Source organism: Anopheles bellator, chromosome 2 (assembly GCF_943735745.2).
Source record: "Anopheles bellator chromosome 2, idAnoBellAS_SP24_06.2, whole genome shotgun sequence".
Lineage (NCBI taxonomy): Eukaryota > Metazoa > Arthropoda > Insecta > Diptera > Culicidae > Anopheles > Anopheles bellator.
The window spans coordinates 22,284,971-22,304,506 of record NC_071286.1 but is presented as its reverse complement, the minus strand read 5'-3'; the positions used below and the strand labels follow the sequence as shown (position 1 = coordinate 22,304,506).

At 51.2% G+C, this 19,536-nt stretch overlaps 5 protein-coding genes across 5 annotated transcripts; 4 read left to right on the top strand and 1 right to left on the bottom strand.

Moving 5' to 3' along the window:
* Positions 1-965: 965 nt before the first annotated feature.
* Positions 966-1,247, top strand: LOC131211255 (uncharacterized). The gene has a single exon (XM_058204660.1). The coding sequence runs from the start codon at positions 966-968 to the stop codon at positions 1,245-1,247; it is 282 nt and encodes a 93-aa protein (XP_058060643.1).
* An 854-nt stretch (positions 1,248-2,101) lies between these two features.
* LOC131207187 (uncharacterized) lies at positions 2,102-3,491 on the bottom strand. The gene is made up of 4 exons (XM_058199799.1): positions 3,471-3,491; positions 2,902-2,963; positions 2,519-2,822; positions 2,102-2,410 (listed from the first exon to the last, which is right to left on the bottom strand). Exons 1-4 carry the CDS (start codon positions 3,489-3,491, stop codon positions 2,102-2,104), a joined length of 696 nt encoding a protein of 231 aa, XP_058055782.1.
* A 4,278-nt stretch (positions 3,492-7,769) lies between these two features.
* LOC131210992 (uncharacterized) lies at positions 7,770-8,654 on the top strand. Its single transcript, XM_058204326.1, has 2 exons — positions 7,770-7,912; positions 7,997-8,654. Exons 1-2 carry the CDS (start codon positions 7,827-7,829, stop codon positions 8,601-8,603), a joined length of 693 nt encoding a protein of 230 aa, XP_058060309.1. The 5' UTR covers positions 7,770-7,826; the 3' UTR covers positions 8,604-8,654.
* Positions 8,655-8,758: 104 nt separating this feature from the next.
* LOC131207186 (uncharacterized) lies at positions 8,759-14,017 on the top strand (the record flags this gene model as incomplete). Its single annotated transcript, XM_058199798.1, has 4 exons — positions 8,759-8,803; positions 12,191-12,243; positions 12,316-13,070; positions 13,173-14,017. Coding segments are annotated over 4 exons (1,698 nt in total), but the record flags the coding sequence as incomplete, so codon positions are not given.
* Positions 14,018-15,506: 1,489 nt separating this feature from the next.
* Positions 15,507-19,522, top strand: LOC131207185 (uncharacterized). The gene is made up of 3 exons (XM_058199797.1): positions 15,507-15,521; positions 19,184-19,257; positions 19,348-19,522. Exons 1-3 carry the CDS (start codon positions 15,507-15,509, stop codon positions 19,520-19,522), a joined length of 264 nt encoding a protein of 87 aa, XP_058055780.1.
* The last annotated feature ends 14 nt before the right edge of the window (positions 19,523-19,536 follow it).

The window sequence follows — 19,536 nt, the reverse complement described above, 5'->3', positions numbered from 1 at the left end:
CCAGCTACTAATGCGCACAACAAAGTGCGCTGATGGCAGCGCACCTCTCAAACGGTTCCGGAATTGGGCCATTAAAGTTGTACTCTCGGCAGACTACTCGACGGCCGTGTTAACAGCCAACGGAAGCGCGTGCGGTGAGTTTGATTGAGGTGCGTACATCGGTTATGGGTAGTTGTAGTTAGGACTGTGCGATCGGGCGTCGAGCTCTCTTGATAACATAATTTATGGAAAATTAAAAACCCAATTCTTCCGGCTTGCAGAACGTTAGTCAGAATCGTAGTCGTTTTCCGGCGTGTATCTTTGTGGATTCCTACACCGGCCACTAAGCGAGAGAGAGAGAGAGAGAGAGAGAGAGTGATGCCAAACGATCTCGAGGTTTCCGGTTGCGGTCTGCGCACGAGAGCACGAGACACGAGACACTCGAGCCCAGTGAAAGTAGTCAATCCACTTTACCCAGACCCCCAGAGAGAGAGACGTGACGGCGGTACCCTTTAACACGCACCTGCCCTCGGGGGGCACAGCTCATCACCCCGAGCCGCGAGCGACGGAGCAGCGCAGCATCAGTCCACTTCGAGCCGTTCGAACCCTAACCTAACCCATTACGGCCAGCCAACGAGTGCTACACGGTGACTCCAGAGCGCCACGCACCTGCTGTCAAGAGTGGACATCACACGTCTGGCCCGAGAGTGAAAGAGAGTTGGGAAAAGTCGGTGAGTCGGTGTAGCGAGCTAGCTAACGAACGAAGACCTGGCCACGAGACCTTGTACGGCCCGCGGTCTATCGTGGAAGTGTCAAGTTGTCAAGCGTTGTGCGTTCTTCAGCGCGAGGCGCGAGTCGAAAACTGGTTCACATTGACATCGTTAGGTCGGCCCCCGATCGGCCATCGCTCGATCGCCAGCATCCATTCGGCCAAGATCTAATACCGATTTCTGTTGCCTTTCAGAGTGCGCCAGTGGAGTGTCACGATGCGCGGTGTGTTTGTCCTGGTGCTGCTTCTGATCGCAATGGCCGCTCCCGGCCGGTCCTACGATCCGACCGATACGCAGATTGCCAACATCGTGCCCCAGAACGGGACGTTCGAGGCGTTCTACCCGCGCGAGATGTACGGCGTGAAGAACGGCAACTCCCGGCCGGCCCATGCGCACGGCAGCTTCTACGCCCATCGCAATCCGGCCCTGGTGGAGGTTCGCAATGCGGCCGCCTACGGATTTCGGTTCGACGGGAAGCGTCGCTTCAACTTTGACTGAACTTGAGTCCCGGCCCGGGGCCGAAACTGCGCGAAACGTCAATAAAGTAGTTTGGTCGAGGTTCGTTCGATCGTTCATTTTGCAACATCTCGCACACTGCTTTTTTTCTCCAGACGATCGGCTCACCTCACCAGAAGCCTAACCTCCTCCGGTGCTAATTTGTTACGATTCCTCCAAGCGGCCGCGAGTCCATTAGGGCGAGCCCCGCACAACGCTCCGGAGGCCGGAGTGGTCGCTTTCGCTCGCCGGCCAATTGACAGATATCCGTCAACGAACGGTGATTAATGATGCTGTCCTACCCGACCCTTCGAGGTGCTCGGGTGCTCTGGTCGGGATAAATCGATTACCTGCGGAGATGATTAATATCTCAGACGCCACCACCTTGGTTCTTGGAGGGCCCGGGAACCAAAGGAATGTAGATCGAACCGGGGCAGATACGGTAATCGGTCGGCCGGTTATTAAAAGTCTAAGGCCTCGATCGTGTAACGAGCGCGTAAGCTGTCGATGGCATTTGATTGATTTTCACTTTCCCGACGGCTTCTTCTTCGTCCGGGTCCGGTGGATCGTCCGATGGGTTTCGTGTTTAATTGAATCGAAGCAGTGTCGGCAGGGCCGGGTTTTCGTCGTATTTTTGTAATACTTTATTTATTCAGTCACTGACCAGTGGTGGATGACACGCGATGGTCTCATAAATACATACAGTAATTAGATTCACACTCTTACCATTGGCGCTTCGAAGTGGAAGCTCAGCACAAAAATAAATAGCACGCGCCAGGAGCGGGGGCTGGCGCCGACGGAACCAACTAGAGCACCGTCCACGACGACACTGTACACCCGTTCTCCGTTCGTTTCGGTCACTTTTCGTTCTCCGTGCTCGGGGCGGCCACTTCCGGGTCGGTCGTAGAAGTTTCGTCTAACCGCTTGTCGGCCATCTCCGCGACGCTCTGGACGTTGACCGCGATCGGGCACATGCACGGCACGAACTGGACCTGCGGTGTGTGGGCGCTCGGCGGCAGACTCGACAGGTACTGCATCTGGTCCATGGTGAAGTACGGATACTTGCTCGGTTGCTGCTGCGGCTGGGAGTAGAACGCTGGGGCCGGTAGTGTCTGCGGCGACAGGACCGTTGCTCCCTGGTTGTAACTGGGGCCATCGTTCTGCATCTGCTGGGACATTGCTGGCGGGGGAGCCACTTGCTGTTGCTGTAGGTGCTGTTGCTGCTGTTGCTGCTGCTGCGGTTGCTGCTGATGTTGCTGGTGCGATGAGCTCACCGGAAGCTGGTGTGAAACGGCCGGTGCTGAGCTGCTGCCAAATGGCCCTCCGAAGGCGTTGCCAAAGAAGCTGCTGAATGGGCTGCTGACACTTGGTTGGCTTGGGACCGCTGGCTGGCTGGCGACCGGTTGCAGTGGCGTAACCTGCTTCGCCAGCGATAGACTGTTGGGCAGAAGGGCCGGACTTGACTGACTGATGAACTTGTACGCCGACGGTGGCGCCAGTAGCGAGTGCGCCGGGAAAGCCACTGGCTGGTAGGTGAATGCTCGGACGTACTGGATCTGTTTGCTAGCGGGAGGATCACTGGAGGACGAAGGACGAATTACAAGAGGACGTTGGCGTTAGATTGCACCGCATGAGAGAGGATGGTTCGTTCGGTTACCTATTTTGGTTCGAGGACCACCAGAAGCCGCGTACGGAGACCGTCGATAGTAGCAGTACGTACTGAAATGGAGTCAGTCATGAGACACGTCAATTAACGAAGATTTAAGGATTGGCCTATAAATGTTTATCTCTAGCATGGACTTGAGTACTGGCAATCTGGTTGTATTCCGTTCCAAAAATAAATATTTTCCCACAGCACAGTTCGCTATCAACGCCTTCTTAGAACAATCGTATCAATAGCTGAAATCTGATATCAGACTAATGTATCCTTAGAATAAAAACTGCACTGTCGTTACCATAGCTTCATTAGTAGTGGTTGCTGTGACTCATGTCGCTCATCGAGAAACAACTTTCCATCTGATTTTCGCAGATTAATTATATTGTGATAGTTTTCAACTCTTTCTCGTAGAATTTCAGAACCGTCTTAAGACATCAGTCATCTTTAAGAGTATTTTTGAAAAATAACCATCACCCTTATTGTTGAATCCGTAACGTAATCGACTGAAGATTAGCCACTTCCAACTACTAGTCCACTGAGCTCATCGGTACTAGCCAGCCAACTCTTACCAACAGTTTAAAGGCATCCATTTTACTCATAAGCACAGCACTGGCACGTATAATCCAATAGGTACGAATCGAACCACTATCCACCAGGAACTTCTAGGCTGGCACCAGGTAGGTCTTGTAGTAATTTACAGCCGTTTCACGGAACACACCAACGCCACGCAAAGGACAGTTCTGCGTTCCTCTTCTACGCTTCCAGCCACTAAAATCCACAAGCTGACTTTTTCTTTCGAACACTGCTGCTCCAGCAGAATGGTCCAAATTCTGTCGTCCGTCAACCTTCCGAATGCGTAATGGCCGAGAATGTGGTGCAGCCGGGATATTTATAATGCTCATCCCTGCCGTGGGTCAGTCCGGTGTATGTGTCTGTGTGGTTTTTTTTGTTTCATTCTGATGATACCCGTCACCCAGAGTTCTGGCGTCTAGAGTATAGTTCTTTGGGCCAGGGCCGCCGGTTCAAAAGCGAAAAGCGTCTTTCATCTTTTTCCAACACCCAGCAGCCTATCAGGGAGCACGTTTCCTAATGTGGTACCGTTTCTTTCCCGCCCTATCAACAACGCTCAGATCCCCCCGGAACGGGTTTCGGTCCTAGACCCATTCCTAGGTCATCCACAACCGACGAAAAGGGTTGCATCCAACTCCTGGACCTCTGGCAGTGGACCTCCGGGATCACCGAAGCATTATTCGAAACCACCATTCTGACTTCTTCGATCGTTCGCCGTTCCTGGCCGTAAAAGAACCCGACACAGACTCGGCCTGGACTATGATTTTCTCTTTTCGATGCTCACCGGCCCTTTCGCCATGACCTTTCCAGTTTTGTCCTCCATTGCTCTCGTTTATTGCTCCCTGGCCTGGTTCCCACTTTTCCCGTGCCGCGAGTGCTATAATGCTACGGCAAACGGCCGCTTTGATACGCCTATGATAGGCTAATTTGTCAATCGGCGTAACGATGGTGGTCCAGCTACGCGTCCTGAGTGCCCCGTTTCTTCAAATAAACCTTTGATTGAAAATCGAACCCTGCGGTGGTCGGCGTGGTGATTTCGCTTTCATGAAACCTACTTGTCTCGTGTCGACCCGGACCAATCCCAAGAAGGGCCCTTCAGGTCAGGGTTGAGAGTGCGGGACGCACCATGATTGGCATCCATCTCCAGCCAGCTGCGGGGAACAATTTGGCTCAGCGCCGCGGGAGGCAGCCCAGGGTAGTTGGTCATCAGCCACCGATCGTCACCCCATCGGGCGATCTGCCCCAGGATGATGCTGACGTTTTCGTTGTGCCTGGAAATAACATATTTATTTCTGAAGCTGCCGATGACAACCGATGGTGCCGCCGTCCATGGGGCCGCCGTCTCTCTCGTCTCAACCGGATGGAGTCGTCTGGAGGGTCTGGAGCAGGCCCTGCCTTGTGGGCATCTTTCCAATTTTTGCGCCCAATCGAAGAGCGGGCCGCCACTAGTACCGTGTGGGAATCGAGATGGGAACCGCCGTGGGCTTTCGGTAAATATCATAAACATACGCTTTTAACGCTGAGGAAGGCTTGTAGGCCACGACCAATGAGATTGAGCTGGAACCGTGTAATACATATGATTACCGGAGGTTTTCAATCCGTTTCTCCATTAGGGCCGGCCCAAAGAAAGTGATTTGATTTGATCCATTAATTATACACCAGTGTGGTGGCGGTGGGCTAAGGACAATCGGTGTTTGTTGTTCGAATTAGCGGCCGAGGAGAGCGGCCCGGAAAACAATCAACAATCGGATTGATCGATCGGTTGCAGGATGAGCATGAGACATTGAAATTAGACGGAAGATGATGCGCCCTCGGCAAACATACATACCTGCCCCGCATAAGTAAGTCATCGTGTCGGCCGCCGGATCGCATCGCGTGGGGAATGCGATGGAGATGTTTGGGAAAGTGCGAGGGCTGAAAATGGGTGAAATCCTGCCCACACTGAAGCAATGATTGCCCCGGAAGCGCTCGGGTGGTCAAACGCCCTCAATCGAACTGGAACTCCGTGCCGGGCATTTCGGGACGATACGGTTTGATTGGCAGCTGAAAAAAAATGTTTATAAACTTCCATGAATCGGACTCCCGATGCTTCGATGTGGTGAAAAACGGCCCATTAGATGGGTTCATCATTGAACAGTGAAGCGTTGCTCGTCCTTGTCTTCCTATTTTCGCGTTAATTATGTGCAAATTAGTCACAAAACTAGAAGCGGTAGAAGTTATACAAAAAAAATTCCACACTTAACATTTACACGATATTGGAATCGAAGTTGAACTACTCGATGATACTTTCGATCCGTTCGATCGGTCAAATAGTCGATCGATTCTGTGAGTGATTGTGAGTTCAGCTTGTAGAATTTTTTCTGATTTTGTTTCAATTAGCAAAAGGCTACTCAAATTTAACGCCAATCAGAAGCATTGGAAAAATCTAAAAGTTGCGGCTCGCACTCAAACAACACGGCCTTTTTCAAACCGTTTTTGACAGTAACATCGCAGTGTAGCGTTTGGGGGACGCCTTTTAAGTTCTAGAAACCGTACAAGGAAGACCAAAAATGTTGCCGAACGAGATTCCTGTCTCGGGCGGCGTGGACACCGGCCCAGGAATGGAAGTAGGAAAATAACAACAAAACAACAAACAACCATTTTATACACTCGGCCGGGCGTGGAACCGAAAGAAAAGAGATTAAGATATTATCTGTCCGACATTCAAATGTGGGACCGGCAGAATGAGAAAGCGAGACCGCAGCAGCACGAGAACAGGACCAATATTAAGGATCGAAGGGTTTTAAATCCGCTCTTTTCTGAAATATTGCCCGACTCGACCGACCGGCGGACGGTGTAACCTGTCGTAACCCATCGGGTTACCGAAGATTTGGGAACCAAACTTTTCCCCAATACTGATGCGCGCGGATGATGAAAGTTCGAAGTTCGGCGACCTTTAAGGCTATTAAATTAAAGCGTTATTAGGATGGTGAATGAAGTAGCTATAGTTATGATACTTAGGAAGATTCGTGCCCATTCTAAAATGTGTCCCTCGCAATGGGAAAGCAAACAGCAGTTTAAGGTTCCAAAATGGGGTACACCGTTTGGAGTGTGACTCACTTTCTCTTTCCTAAACAGCATCGCGCAGCAAAGGCTTCACGCTTATCGCCCTCGAATTCTAGTTTCGGGGAGACTTCTTACCGGGTCCGAAGTTGAACAGGGCTCGAGAACGCACCGGTTGTACCGTTGTGCAGCTGCACTTCGAAAGATGCAATCCGGCTGGAAACAATGTGTTTGAATTTAATATTTAAATGCGGACACGATCCGTTGCATCAACTGAACCCCTTACGATCGATGAATGACCAACCAAGAAATGCCATTCGAGTGATGAGCGTCACCCTTTCTTTAGGTTATTGGAATACAATAAATTTGTAATCCTGTGTGATGCCATGCCATAACCAGTGGGTTTTACGTTTTACAACATCAGCGAACGGTAGACCTTTTGTGGGGTGACTTTCTGTGTTGTGGGTCTAGAACCAGTAGGTTGATGGCTGGCTGCAGAGGAAGATCACAGAACAAGGTATTTATGGTTCCTGTTGCTAGGTTACATTAAATGGGATTACTTTGGCTGGAAAAGGGTGCATCATTATTTGAATCGAAACCGTTGTATTTATAGGGTAACGGTTCGTTCGGAAATGATTCTATTCAAAATTGGTAGCGGCACACTCACGTAACGGATTTGTTGACTCAAAACGGGTTTTATGAACTTGTAATGATTTTTATGTCCTTCGTTTTGTAACATTTGTAATATGTAAAATATGATTAAAATTCGAACACTGCCCAATGCTTTTTTCAGTATTGTGTAAAATGTTCAATCGGTGCTTATGTACGATCGATGCTTGAAGATTATTATGTCAACGAGTGACCGTTAGCGGTGACGTAATTTCACAACAAACTACCACCTAGCGGTGCAATTTTCCTCGTACCAAATGGAAGTGAAATATATAAGACATTTCCATTCGGCAATGCAGACGATCTACTGTCACTGTGCAAAGCACTCCCAACCTGCGTGCTGGAAGTAGTTCCGGCGGAAGCACTTCTCACCGGCCAGCGACATTCAATAGCATTCACCAGGGATATATTGCAAGATGCGAGGCGTCCCGGTGGTATCGGTGCTATCGATTACCGAGTTACAAAACGTTATGTTCCGGTCCGCTTGGTCAGCCAGCGGTCGTTTCACGGAGCGGCAGATCTTGTAATAACTGTATTTAAGCCAGTTCGTGCCCTGATGTAACCATCAGTACGGTTGGAGAGTTTGAGAGTGGATTTCCGTCCGTCGCTTCCGATTGTTGCCAGATTTAGGCCGTATCCTAAGAATGAATCTACAGCAAATGGTTCTTAGCTTAGGCGTGTTCACAACGCTTCTACGCAATAAATGCTACGGCGATGACGATACGGAACAGTGAGTAGTGCAGCACCTAGTGGACCAACCTCTACGGAAATTATCGTAATTTTGTACAACATTCCCTTCTGTACAATACCCTAGCGTCCACATCAAGCTCCATGTCCCGGAGATCATCAATCGGCACGTGCACGTCAAGACGAAGTTCATGCACGTGTACCATCCGAAAAAGATCGTCCACGAGCATCCACCGGCTGCCTTCATCGAACAGCCGATGATGGACCACGGCATGTGGATGCCCTCGGCGGCCATCCCGACCAATCTAGCCACGTCCCCTGCTTCAGCCATTTCGTCAGCATCCTCCTCGGCAGGACCGGCGATGGTGGCCGCCGCTGCAGCCACACTCTCGTCGATGGTGCAGAATAAACTGTCCTCGCAGATCGCCCAGGAGCTCATGATGCGTTACCGGAACCACATGGACTCACCTGCCAGCCCACTGACCACCGGTGCATCAAGTGATCTGGCCACCGATAGCGAGTACCTGCGCGATTACTATCGGCAGCAGAAAAAGTTGTCCGATCAGCTGATGATGCAAGAGGCGTTGCAGCTGCCGAACTTTGCCCAGACCAAGTACCTCTCGGACATCGGTTACAACAGTTGGGACAAATCGTTCGGCGTGAAACCGCGGAGCGAAAGTGAACCGTTGTCGGTGAAAAAGTCCAAAAAGAAAAAGGCGTACGGGATGATGTAGGAATTGTATGCACTTTACTTAGGATTAGGACCTGCCGCGGCTAGAACATAAAAGAAGTACATTAAATACAGAAAAAACATTTTTATAAAATTTTAAATCTTATGATTTGATTTTCTCAATTCATTTGCTTTATATTCTCTTGTTGATATCGCTGGCAAAAATGTAATACTCAATCATGCTCAATCAATAACAACTTGATAGTCTCTCAGAATCATCTACGCAATATTCCAGAACAATTGAAGAAGAAGTATTTTAACGCAAAACGTAAATAAATGACTTATTGAAGAGAAAAATCTTTAAAATTTAATTTCATTAATTCACTAAACAATTTGTTTGGATTGTAAATACAAATACTAATATACTGAAACAGATATTAATGTTACACGGCCATGTTCGCTCTCCTGCTACATTAAGTAAATAGTGCTGAGGGTAGCTCTATCTTTACAACTATACACCCTCAATGTTGAGCCGTCGACAATGCAATGGAGTACCAAACAAAAAAAAACCACAATTCAGTGACAGGATTTATTTTACAAATCGAACGAACCAATTTTTGGTGCCCTTAAATCCGGTTGGAAAGTAGCGGTTGTTGGTTCCGCTATTACATCGCGCTCCCGGCATTAGTCACGACCGATTAGTTGTGCCCTTCAGCCATCAGGATTGTCACTTTCGTGCCGCACTGCCAATTATGTAACGAAGTACACCAAAGGTCCGGGCGATCATGAACAATCGCACATTACCAGCGGGCCGTGAAGTGTCACGGTTAGGCTAAACCGGTGGTTAAAAACGTACACGATCTGCGAGCGAATGTCAATGACAGTTCATACCGTTGCCGGTTCAATGCGTTCTTCGGACTTTCTTTCGGCCCCATGTTACTGCTCAATTCATTTGTGGTCATTGTCCATGGCGTTGAGGCGTCCGGAGCTGAAAGTTGACTGAAATCCGACCCCAGCGATCGGCGCCTGACGATGGCTGAAAAGTTACCTCCGCGGATGCATCTTAAATTTCGATGTCCAGTGATACCTGGTCTTCCTCGAATGTTCTCTAGGACGACCTGAGACCTCCACCGGGGGTATAAAGGCAGCAGTCCATAGGAACTTTCTTCTCATTACTTGAGTGACTGAGATTAGGAGTAAAATCAACAGTGACAACATTCGCACCATGAAACAGTTGGCCGTACGTAGTCCGGTTGAAGGTCTCCAAAGGCCTGTCTACTATCTTTCTCCGTTTTCTTCCTCCGTTTACGGCCTGACAGAAATTCGCCGTGCTGATCGTGATCCTGCTGTGCAGTGTGCGAGTGTGCAAGTCAGCGATCGGAGGCGATCGGTTGGTGTTTCACGTGCCGATCACCTACAAGAACGTGCACACGACGCAGACCCGCATCAAGCCAGTCCACCACCGCACATACCAGAAGACGGATTACAAGGTTCTCGGGTATAGCACCGCGGACAAGTACCAAGGCGGCCACGGCGGTATACCGATGGACTCGATGACGCCGATGGACCTGTACCTAGCAAAGATGCAAATTCTTCGGTAAGTCACTGGAACTTACTCCTAATGCCAAATGCTTGTTCCTACTGGTTCGCTTTCTTTGTCCGCTGCAGTGGATGACTCCAGAGGAATACGCGAGTCTACCGCGTCAGTACCGTAGACGATGGCTATTGGTATTGGTAGAGCCAATGGTGTGCCGCTGGGATTGTGAAATTCTGTGAATTCACTTGACCGGGCAGTGCTGGTTGATTGCGTGCACATTATCTTCGTATAGAACAGTTCTGATCAGTTCCTCTGATCTGTCAAAGGGTTCACGCCTTCGTAGATTTAAGCCATGTGCGTACTCTTGTTTTGAATGCAATCTTTTCTTTCTACTGTAAATCTTATTACTACTATTTGTTTATTAATTTATTAAGGATAACGTGACACTGTTTGTTTATTTCACAATAGTTTTAGTCTCAACTATCCATTGTTATTAGATATTCTTTGTTTTAGAATAGTAGACCATGTAATAAAATGAGTAACCAACTAAAATATTAATTTACAATTGTTCAGGATTAAAAACCGGTTCGTTGAACATTTCCTGCTTAAATCGTGCGACCCCATCGCTCAAAGTAAACCTGAATTGTCCTTAGTGCACTCACCTCAAGTGCGTACAAGTTCAATCGTCGGGCCAGGAAGCAAACTCCCTGGCCGTTCGTACCGTTGCTTTGTACATCACAAGCAGCGCATGAACTCAATTCTGCTTTGGCTCTCGGAATGCACCACCGACGGCATTGCAGACATACCGCAGACTTCCGTCGATCCTGCCAGGCGTGAAGACGTACGCCACGCCACGTGCTCTGGCGGTCCTCCCGGGGAGGCGGGAGGCGTCCGCCAGTTCCCGTCTGCCCTTCCCAGCGCGGTCTGTGATAATCGAATGAAAGTAAACGTTTGACTCGAACCGGCCGCTATCCTTTTCGGCCGTTTTGCATCTTTCTCCCATGCACTCGTTTGTGTTGCAACATGCGCAACGACCCAACATGCGATGAGTAACACGCAGAAACAAAAGCCGCAAATGCAACGCCAAGAGCGCGAAACATTAATCCGTTTCCGAGGAAACGATCTACTAGCGAAAAAAAAAGCGAAAGGAACTGCCCCGCGAACCAACGAGTGGTGCATCGATTGATAAGTGGTGAGTGAGCGTGTTCAAATAACCATACACAAGTTGTTGAAGAAAATCATGAAACTACTTTAGACGGCAAAATAACGACTACAATTTTCAGAACAAACAGAATTTAATTAAAAATTAAGGAACCCATAAAGTGAATATTCAAACGACATGTATAATCCCCACACACTTTGACATCGAAGGACAACGGAGAGATGATTCTTCCAGCAGATGATAATGATGAGTCCACTTCACAAGATTGGCGGTTTCGAGTTGGAACTATTTGATCGGAAGTTCCCCGAACTTATCGATCCTCGCGAATCGTGGGGCGGCGAATCGTGGCTCATCCTTCGAACCCCTCGCGCAGTCAGGCGACCATCAGGCCATTAACACTGTGTGTTGTTGTACCCCTCGCGGAGTCCTCGGCCTGACTTGGGGCCGGCTCCCCTGCGTGTGCCGCGGGTTGGGCCGGGGGGGACCTCGTGCAGTCGTTTCCTTTCGCAGCGGTTCCTTCCGTTTTGGCGCCGCCGCCGCGGTGCGATGCTTTCGGGGTGTGAATTCTTCCTAAATGGTGCAACGAATGGGGCCCGGCCGGCCAATAACCGAACTGCCCCCTGTGCTGGTGGTGGGAGGCCCTTTGAAGGCAGCAGCGTTTAGCGGCACCCGAGCTTAGCACAATTAGCTAAGTTATAAAAACACCTCACCGACGGAGAGTCCGAAGCAATCTGCTCTAGTCCACCACGGGCGCATCACCACGGGCGCGAAGCAATCGGACACTGCCGCTATCGTTTCCGTTCATCATGGCGCGGCCACCAACGCTGAGGACCTGCCGGAAGGCGGTAAGTGGTTCGTGGTGGCCGAAGATCGATCGTCTCAATGGAGGTCATAATCGTGATTGTTTGTCCCCGCCCTTTGTCCACTGCAGCATAGTGCCTATCTACGCCAGCTACTGGTCTGTCTACTGCTGAGTGCGGTTTTGGTCTCTGGAAGTCGCGGAACGTGAGTATCCCAAAACGAAACCGGTTGTAGTCTTCGCTTCCGAGTGACTCCTACTGTCAATCGCAGCTCCAGACGATCGAGAAAACATAGTCACCTGCCGGTAGCACCGCCACGATGGCAATCCCGGGCACTGCTGGAAGGGATTCCGAGTGCGGCCAACGATTTGCAGGTGTCCAACGTGAAGCCGGCCCCCTTCTCCAAGCCTGGCAGCGGAGGGTCGCTGAAGCGGGCCTACTACGTGCCCACGGTTACGAATCTGGAGAACAAGCTGCATCACTTCATCAACAACCTCAAGACCGGGATCGGTTCGTCCAAGTTGGCGCACGCCGTGAACGGGGTGACCTCGTCGTTGCAGCAGTCGCTGTCGGCGCCGGGCGCCGTCAGCAACCTGCTGAGTGGGGTAGCGTCCCGGCCACCATCGGGACTCCAGAGTGCGCCAGGCCACTACGGGACGGCCAACGAGCTCCGGTACGGCCAGCCGTTCGTCAGCAAGCAGGTGGCCGGTCATTACAAAACCGGCCCGGAGTCGAGCGGTCACAAGGGCCACGGTAAACGTGGACGACACTCGTCGTCGGCCGCCCCACCGGCCAAGTACGACTCGCTGATGTCGGACTTGGGCATCTCGGGGTACAAGCACTTCGAGAACGCCGTCATCCGGGACCTAGAGCGACGCGAGGAGCTGAAGGTCGAGGCCACCATCCACACGCTCTTCCCGGACGACGACGGCGACTGGCGACCGATCTCGCCGAGCCGGAACCCGAAGGGAGTCCTCGATGCGGCCAGCCAACACTCGGAACCGCAAGTGGTGACCGCATCGCCGGACAAGCGTCGTCCCCAGCACCACCACACCACCACCACCACCAGTGTGAGGCCGCCACCGAAATCGAAACCATCAACCGGCGGGACACTGAAGTCCACCGTGTCCACAGTCGCGGCCGGACAGAAACATCGCCCTAAGGCGCGCGCACCGAAAGAGCGCACCAAGTGCTGGAACTGCGTTTCGTCCACCTCGTCTACCACCAGCGGGACGACGAAACAGTCACACCATCACCACCACCACCACAGCAGCCCACCACCCAAGGTACCGCTGGGGCCAAGGAACGAGTCCACCCATCCGCGGTTCGGACCTACGTACGATGCCACCATGTTCTACGGGGCCGACGGTAAGCCACCGGCAGGGATCGTTTCCGGCGCTCTCGCTCAGTCGTACAGCAACGTCGAGGTGCACTACAATCGCACCCTGGCACCCCCGTTCGCGGCCAGCCCCTGGACGCAGCCGCTCGGGCCCTCGGGACTGCTCCAGGAACTCAGCACCCAGCCGGCGCCACCCGTCACGACGTTTGCCGGGCTACCGTCGGACATCGGAACGAGTGTTCCGTACACGGGGGCAAGTTTCGCGAAGAAAAGCTTCTCAAAGCTCGTCCCAAAGCTGGGGCACGGTGCGGATGGTACGGCCGGAACCACCTCGACCACCACTCACAAGCCGACTGGTGGCTCGCCAGGAGGAACGAAAGGTACGACGACGACGACGACGACGACGACGAAGAAACACAAAGCGACCCACAAACACACGGAACCGACCGGTTCCGGCCACCGAAGGGTCCCGTCGGCCACCGGGAAGGGTTCCATCGCCGGCGGCGACAGTTTCGGTTCCGGCTCGGTCAAGCACGAGCAGCGCGCGAAGAAGAAGTTTGACCCCAAGTACAGCCGGAACCGGGGCTCGATCAAGTTCAAGGACGCACTAAAGCAGAACCCGGACCAGATCTATCGGTGAAGCGGGCGGATGGAATCGGATGGGGCAGTAATATCATATATTACTATTTAACGTCGTATGCTTATCGCGATCGGTAGAAGATTACGCTATTTAAGTCGCGCACTGGTCTATTTATGATCTTTAGGTTATGTAACGTCCAAAAACCCACCAAACATTATCTCGCCAACCGCAAGGACAGTGAAAAGCCGGGCGGCAACCTTAGCGAAGAGGATCGTTCCACGAGCGCCAATCACATCGGTTGGTGACGTTGATCGATGGACGGGGCTGCTTCCTCGCGAAGCCGCTCTTTCTGACCGCTCGGCCGCTCGGATGAGAAATAAAATTATATCAACCCCAGCATGGCGCTTGTCTTCGCGAACGCGTCTCTTGCTCGATTTCCTTGTCCGCCGACGGCATTACGTCATCCTCGCCCAGCACCTCCCGCGAGCTGTCTTCACGTGCCGGAGTGGTGATGGAAATGAGAAGGAACACCGGCCGGAGACACCAGCCGCGGACTCGACCCACTTTGACGGTTACCTGTCGTCACCTCGATTACGACGCGCCGGGCCTTTATGGCTGGCGAGCGTGGCCAGCTCCGTTGTTATGGGTTTTATTTCACTTTGTACTTTTCCATCCGGAATCTTCTCGAACCGGGCCAGCCGGGAGGCCCGTGCGCCGTATCTCGGAATCCGGACCTGGACAGCCGGACCAGTTTTTTATTGCTCACCTAGCGAACGGACTCACATCAAACGGAGCTCTGGCTTCGACCGGGTCGCCGGGTGTGCCGCCATCGCTACGCCGCCACGCTACCATGCCGTGTGCTCCCGGCCACAGCCTATAACCTTGCCCTTTGCTTCGCGCAAAGGCATGGCAAATGGTTCACGAAAATCGTCCCATAAAATGGATTACAGCATGGCAGGACCGTTTCCGGTCGGTTCCGGTCATTTGATGTAGTAGCAATCGCGCGCCAGCCAGCTCCACCCAGCTGGGGGTTTCCTTCGTTTATCGCTTTCGTTATTCAATCGGCAAAATTGGCTCCAGTTCAATCACGGCCCTAGACACGTTGCCGACCGCACTGCACCGAAATGGAGTTTTGATTAGCTTGGGCAAGGGCTCGAAAATCACCCAATCAAAACGATGATAAGAATCGCCCGGCGCCCGGCCACATATCAGTCCAATGGATCCCGGTTGCTTAGCATACCGCGACTGTGTTCGTTCGCTTTCTTTCTTGGGCCTCTGGGGGCCTACGCAATCGGTTCCGCCTGTTCCGTCGACGATAGGATACATTTTCCTATTCCTTCAAACCACTCGAACCTCTCGTTTTTTGTTCGTTTTTTTTTGCGCACTATAATCAACCCGATGCAGTGCAGGTCACAGTGGGAGGCTAATAAGGTAGAAAGAAAGCGAAAAAAAAATAAATAAACCGTCCACAGTGAAAGTGGCCGTACCGTGTGTGCCCGAAGGCTCAGCGGGTCCAGCGAAACGGTACCATCAGCGCACACACCCAATGATGATACAGATCACTGTATGCGTGATCGTGCTTGATCACCGCCGCAATTGCGCGAAGAAAAGTTGCCTAGCGGCTAGAAACTGGAAATGCCACCCCGACATCGGGACGACCCGCGGGAGGGGCGGGAAGTGGGTTTAAGAAGAAGCGGCTTTTCAGTGGCCTGACCTGGCGAATAAATGTTTTCCAAACGCTAGATAAATAGAAAACGAAGCCAAGAAGATCGGCCACATTTAAATCGCGCATCCCGACCGGCCGCTGATGCAACGCCGAGACCACGGTGCGTGCTATGATAAGGAGAAAGGGGTTCGGAGGGAGGGATGGGTGGGGATGAGAAGGAAGAAAAAAAAAAGAACGCCAACATATTTTATCGTTGCGCAAGCGCGCGTGCGGTCGCGTGCAATCAGCATCGGCCGCGCATGTGCAACGAAAGCGAAAACATTTACTCCCCTTATTTTCCCGCTCCCGCTTGTTTATCATTATCTTCTTCAAACGGTCCGGATTTTCCCCGCCACCGAGAGCCGGTTGTGGTTGTTTTCTCCCGCTCGTCCGTGATCTGCGCGGGGCGCGTGTGCTTCTCGCGATACACGCGGAAACGGAAACTAGCGGCCGAATCCTCCGACAGAGCCGATCGATGGGCTATTTTAAGCTGCCCCGCAGCCGTAGCCGTGCCAGAGAAGTCAGTTGATAACGGCACAACGAACTGATAGAAATTTAATTAATGGCCACGGTTTCTTGATTAGAAAATTGCAGATTTTTCAATCTGCGTTCGCGAAGATTCGCGATGGATCCGTTGATTAGTAATCCACTCAGTGCCGAAAGCGAAAACAGAGAAGGCTTTCGGACAAAGGACTTCAACGGGCGCAGCGGCGACGAACTCTCGCCACGGCACTAGAGCAGTGAACTGACTGCAAAACGCCAACCGTGCAGACACTCGGCCTAAACCCAACATAAACGAACGCAAACAAACAAATCTTGTGGCGCGTATGTGGGTTAGTTTCATCGCTCTTCATTTCAATCGATACCGAACTGATCCGGTGGCACTCGTGACCGGACCGTTTCTCACGGCCAGGCGCGGCCAAGTGCTAGAAAGCGATAATGTTTATCGTATTTCGAGTGCATCCATCCATCCATCATCGTGAGCATCATTGGTAGGGGCATTATTTTTCGTAACCAACCGACCAACAACAGCAAAGACGTGCGTAATGAGGTGCGAAGATACGGACCAACCCGCCAGTTACGCAATCGAACGGAATCATCCGTCGTTACGTCGTTTTCCATGGGCTCCCGGGCTGTGCGCCCCGCCCCGGTATTGGTATGCAAAGATCGACACAGAAAACCAAGCAATTAAAATAGAAAAAGCAAAAGGAAAACAAAAGGAAAACAATACGGATTCTCCGATCCGATCGGAGTTTAAACACCGCTCAGCGCCCATCGTCGCACTAAATGGGAATCGTAATTCATTACGAATTTCATGTAACGACGTGATTTTCACACCAAACAGTGGACGGAACGGAGACAAATAATAGTGGACGCTCATGGTGTAACATGGTTCCGGAAGGGATGCCTCGGGCCCAGACGAATGAGAAACGTGCCGTCTGCCTATCTGTCTTTTCCGATATTATTAAATTAAATGCAATGAAAAGTAATAGTGATTTGTTCCGTTTTTTTTCTGGAACCTTCGATCTTGTCCGATCGAAGCACCGTCCCTCCGGTTCGCGCGATCTCGGTCAATCCGGGAAACGGGTTTATCTCTCCGTATGGCGTTCCTATTATGGAGCAGGAAAGATAAGTTGTAGAAACTCGTTCCATTTGGCATGTGTGTACCAGGTATTATAAAATCGCCATCGGAGTCCCTTGCCCGATCAGACCGCCGTGTGCCTACACCAGGAATCTGCGAAGCGCAAACAAGTGCTTTTCCCGTGGTGGGAAAACCGGCCCACCGCTGTTGACGCAGACGGGGCCAGGAGTCTGTGCTTATGTTTGGCCTCGTTTTGATTGACACTCAGCAGCGGAAAGAGAAAAACATGATTCCGCTCAACGATACTCTAGTGGGGAACTAGTTTAGCATACGGCTCAGGTTAGGCCACTTCTATTGCTGTTATGCTTTCAGTTTTGCTGAGGGCTAGTTGCGCGTGTGGCTTAAGTAAACCACCCTTCGTAAGAGCGTTGAGTTTATTAACACAAATCAAATGAGCAAAATAATGTATCGTAGAACAACGCACGTATTAACGTTACGTCCCAACATATGATTTGTGTTCGGAATGACGCCAAACATCGGCCTGAGGTAGCACATTCTCTTGTCGGCAGCTTCCAGCAGCTCTTTAACTCGATCCTTCCAGACATTGATGATCGACGACTCGTCGCCGATTTTGAAGCGCGCCGAGTACCAAGTCCTCTTAACTCTCGCCGCGCCTTTGATTGCGCTTTTCTATTGTGCTTTGCGCAGCGCGCACGCTTGTTAATTTTCTTCACCATCGTACAAATTTCCCTCTCAACGCGCTTGACCGCGGGCCACGCAGGCTTGGGGGCCACACACAAACACAGCATCCGGAAGGGAGGGAAAAATCGGCATTATGTTCGCCGTCGTTTGTGCTTCGCCGGGACGGGCGACGGGTCTGTCTGCGGGATGGAAGAGGAAAGCGATAACAGCAGATAACATTTGATTTCGTGGGCCTGTGTCTCAGCCCCACCGGGCCTACAATGCCCCACCAGTGTTTTCCGGAAGGCGTTCCAAGCCACCAAACTCCGGTGCAAAGATTGGCCGAATCCGTGGACCATGGCTACGGAACGGCCACCGCCACCGGGCGAGAGTTTGCACAAAGCTGGCCTCGCTCTCTGCGTGGCACTCGGGCTTCGTCTCTCTCTCTCACTCGCTCTGCCTCTCTCTCTCTCCCTCTCTCACTACTCGGCCACCGTGGGCTGCAAATGTAGATATTTAAAGATCGGACGTTTTGGAAAACTGGCCACAACAACACGGCGAACACCGAGTGACACGCAGCACGCGGCACAGCACCAGACCCAAAACGAATCCCGATCAGGAAATCGCAGTCATCAACAGTGATTAAGTTGCACGGTCAGTCAGCACGTGGAGTTACTGGTTCGTTGTTACTGATTGCGGTAGTGAGTGCTCTGCTGAGGCGAAATTTAAGTTTTGATCGCCTGTGAAAGATCTTCAGTTGGTGTGAAGCGAAACTATAAACACACATAATATGGCATTAAAAATTGTAAGTAATCCCGTAAGATAGAAAGCTGTGACCGAAAGTGCATTCGTTGTGAACTTTAAAGAACTGATCAGAAATGAAGAAGGGGGCTGTAAATGTTATTTAGTGCCGACAACGTGTTTCAAAAAAAATAACATAGTTTGATAAACGGGCTGAAAATGAAAATGCTCACCATACCTCATGGGACAATGAGAACACGAAAATGGACTTAAATGCCAGTGAATGGTACCACACGAATACGGTAGAGGTGCCCTCTTTTGGCATGCTGTTCGAAACATATACTAAAAGTATTACGATAGATGCTCTGGAAGCGACAAAAGGGCTAATACAGCCCTGAAAAGTACATTTAACGAGAGTGTTTAAACTGATAGGCGTTTAAAATGGACATGGCTACGGAAAAGAAACTACGATCGTTGCTTTACTTTTTTTTAATGTTAATTCTCTCCTTATCAACAGGCATTTGCACTATTCTTCGCAATCACCATGCTTGTTTGCGCATTCGACACCCATCCCGTTCCGGACCATGCCAAGTAAGAGCACTGCACCATTAACCTGGCGAAGCATGCAAATAATGCTCGCTGTCAATTGGCCCATTCAATGACCGATCTCGTCTTCCGCAGGATCCGCATCCACGTGCCAGTCAAACATCATACGCACCTGCACACGAAAACGATCGTTAAAACGGTGCACGTGGGAATTCCGGTGAAAAGCATCAAATCGCACGACGACGAGCACGGCTGGGACTACGGAAGGAAGAAGAAAGGTAGTTCCTCCAGCTACCTATCCTATCTCTGAGGAGGGATGGAAAC

Coding starts and splice junctions, on each gene's coding strand:
- LOC131211255 (XM_058204660.1), top strand. CDS start 966: ATGCGCGGTGTGTTTGTCCTGGTGCTGCTTCTGATCGCAATGGCCGCT.
- LOC131207187 (XM_058199799.1), bottom strand. CDS start 3,491: ATGGATGCCTTTAAACTGTTG. Junction 2,964..3,470: donor TGGATGCCTTTAAACTGTTG/GTAAGAGTTGGC, acceptor ACTCCATTTCAG/TACGTACTGCTACTATCGAC. Junction 2,823..2,901: donor TGGTCCTCGAACCAAAATAG/GTAACCGAACGA, acceptor TTCGTCCTCCAG/TGATCCTCCCGCTAGCAAAC.
- LOC131210992 (XM_058204326.1), top strand. CDS start 7,827: ATGAATCTACAGCAAATGGTTCTTAGCTTAGGCGTGTTCACAACGCTT. Junction 7,913..7,996: donor GGCGATGACGATACGGAACA/GTGAGTAGTGCA, acceptor ACAATACCCTAG/CGTCCACATCAAGCTCCATG.
- LOC131207185 (XM_058199797.1), top strand. Junction 19,258..19,347: donor CCCGTTCCGGACCATGCCAA/GTAAGAGCACTG, acceptor CGTCTTCCGCAG/GATCCGCATCCACGTGCCAG.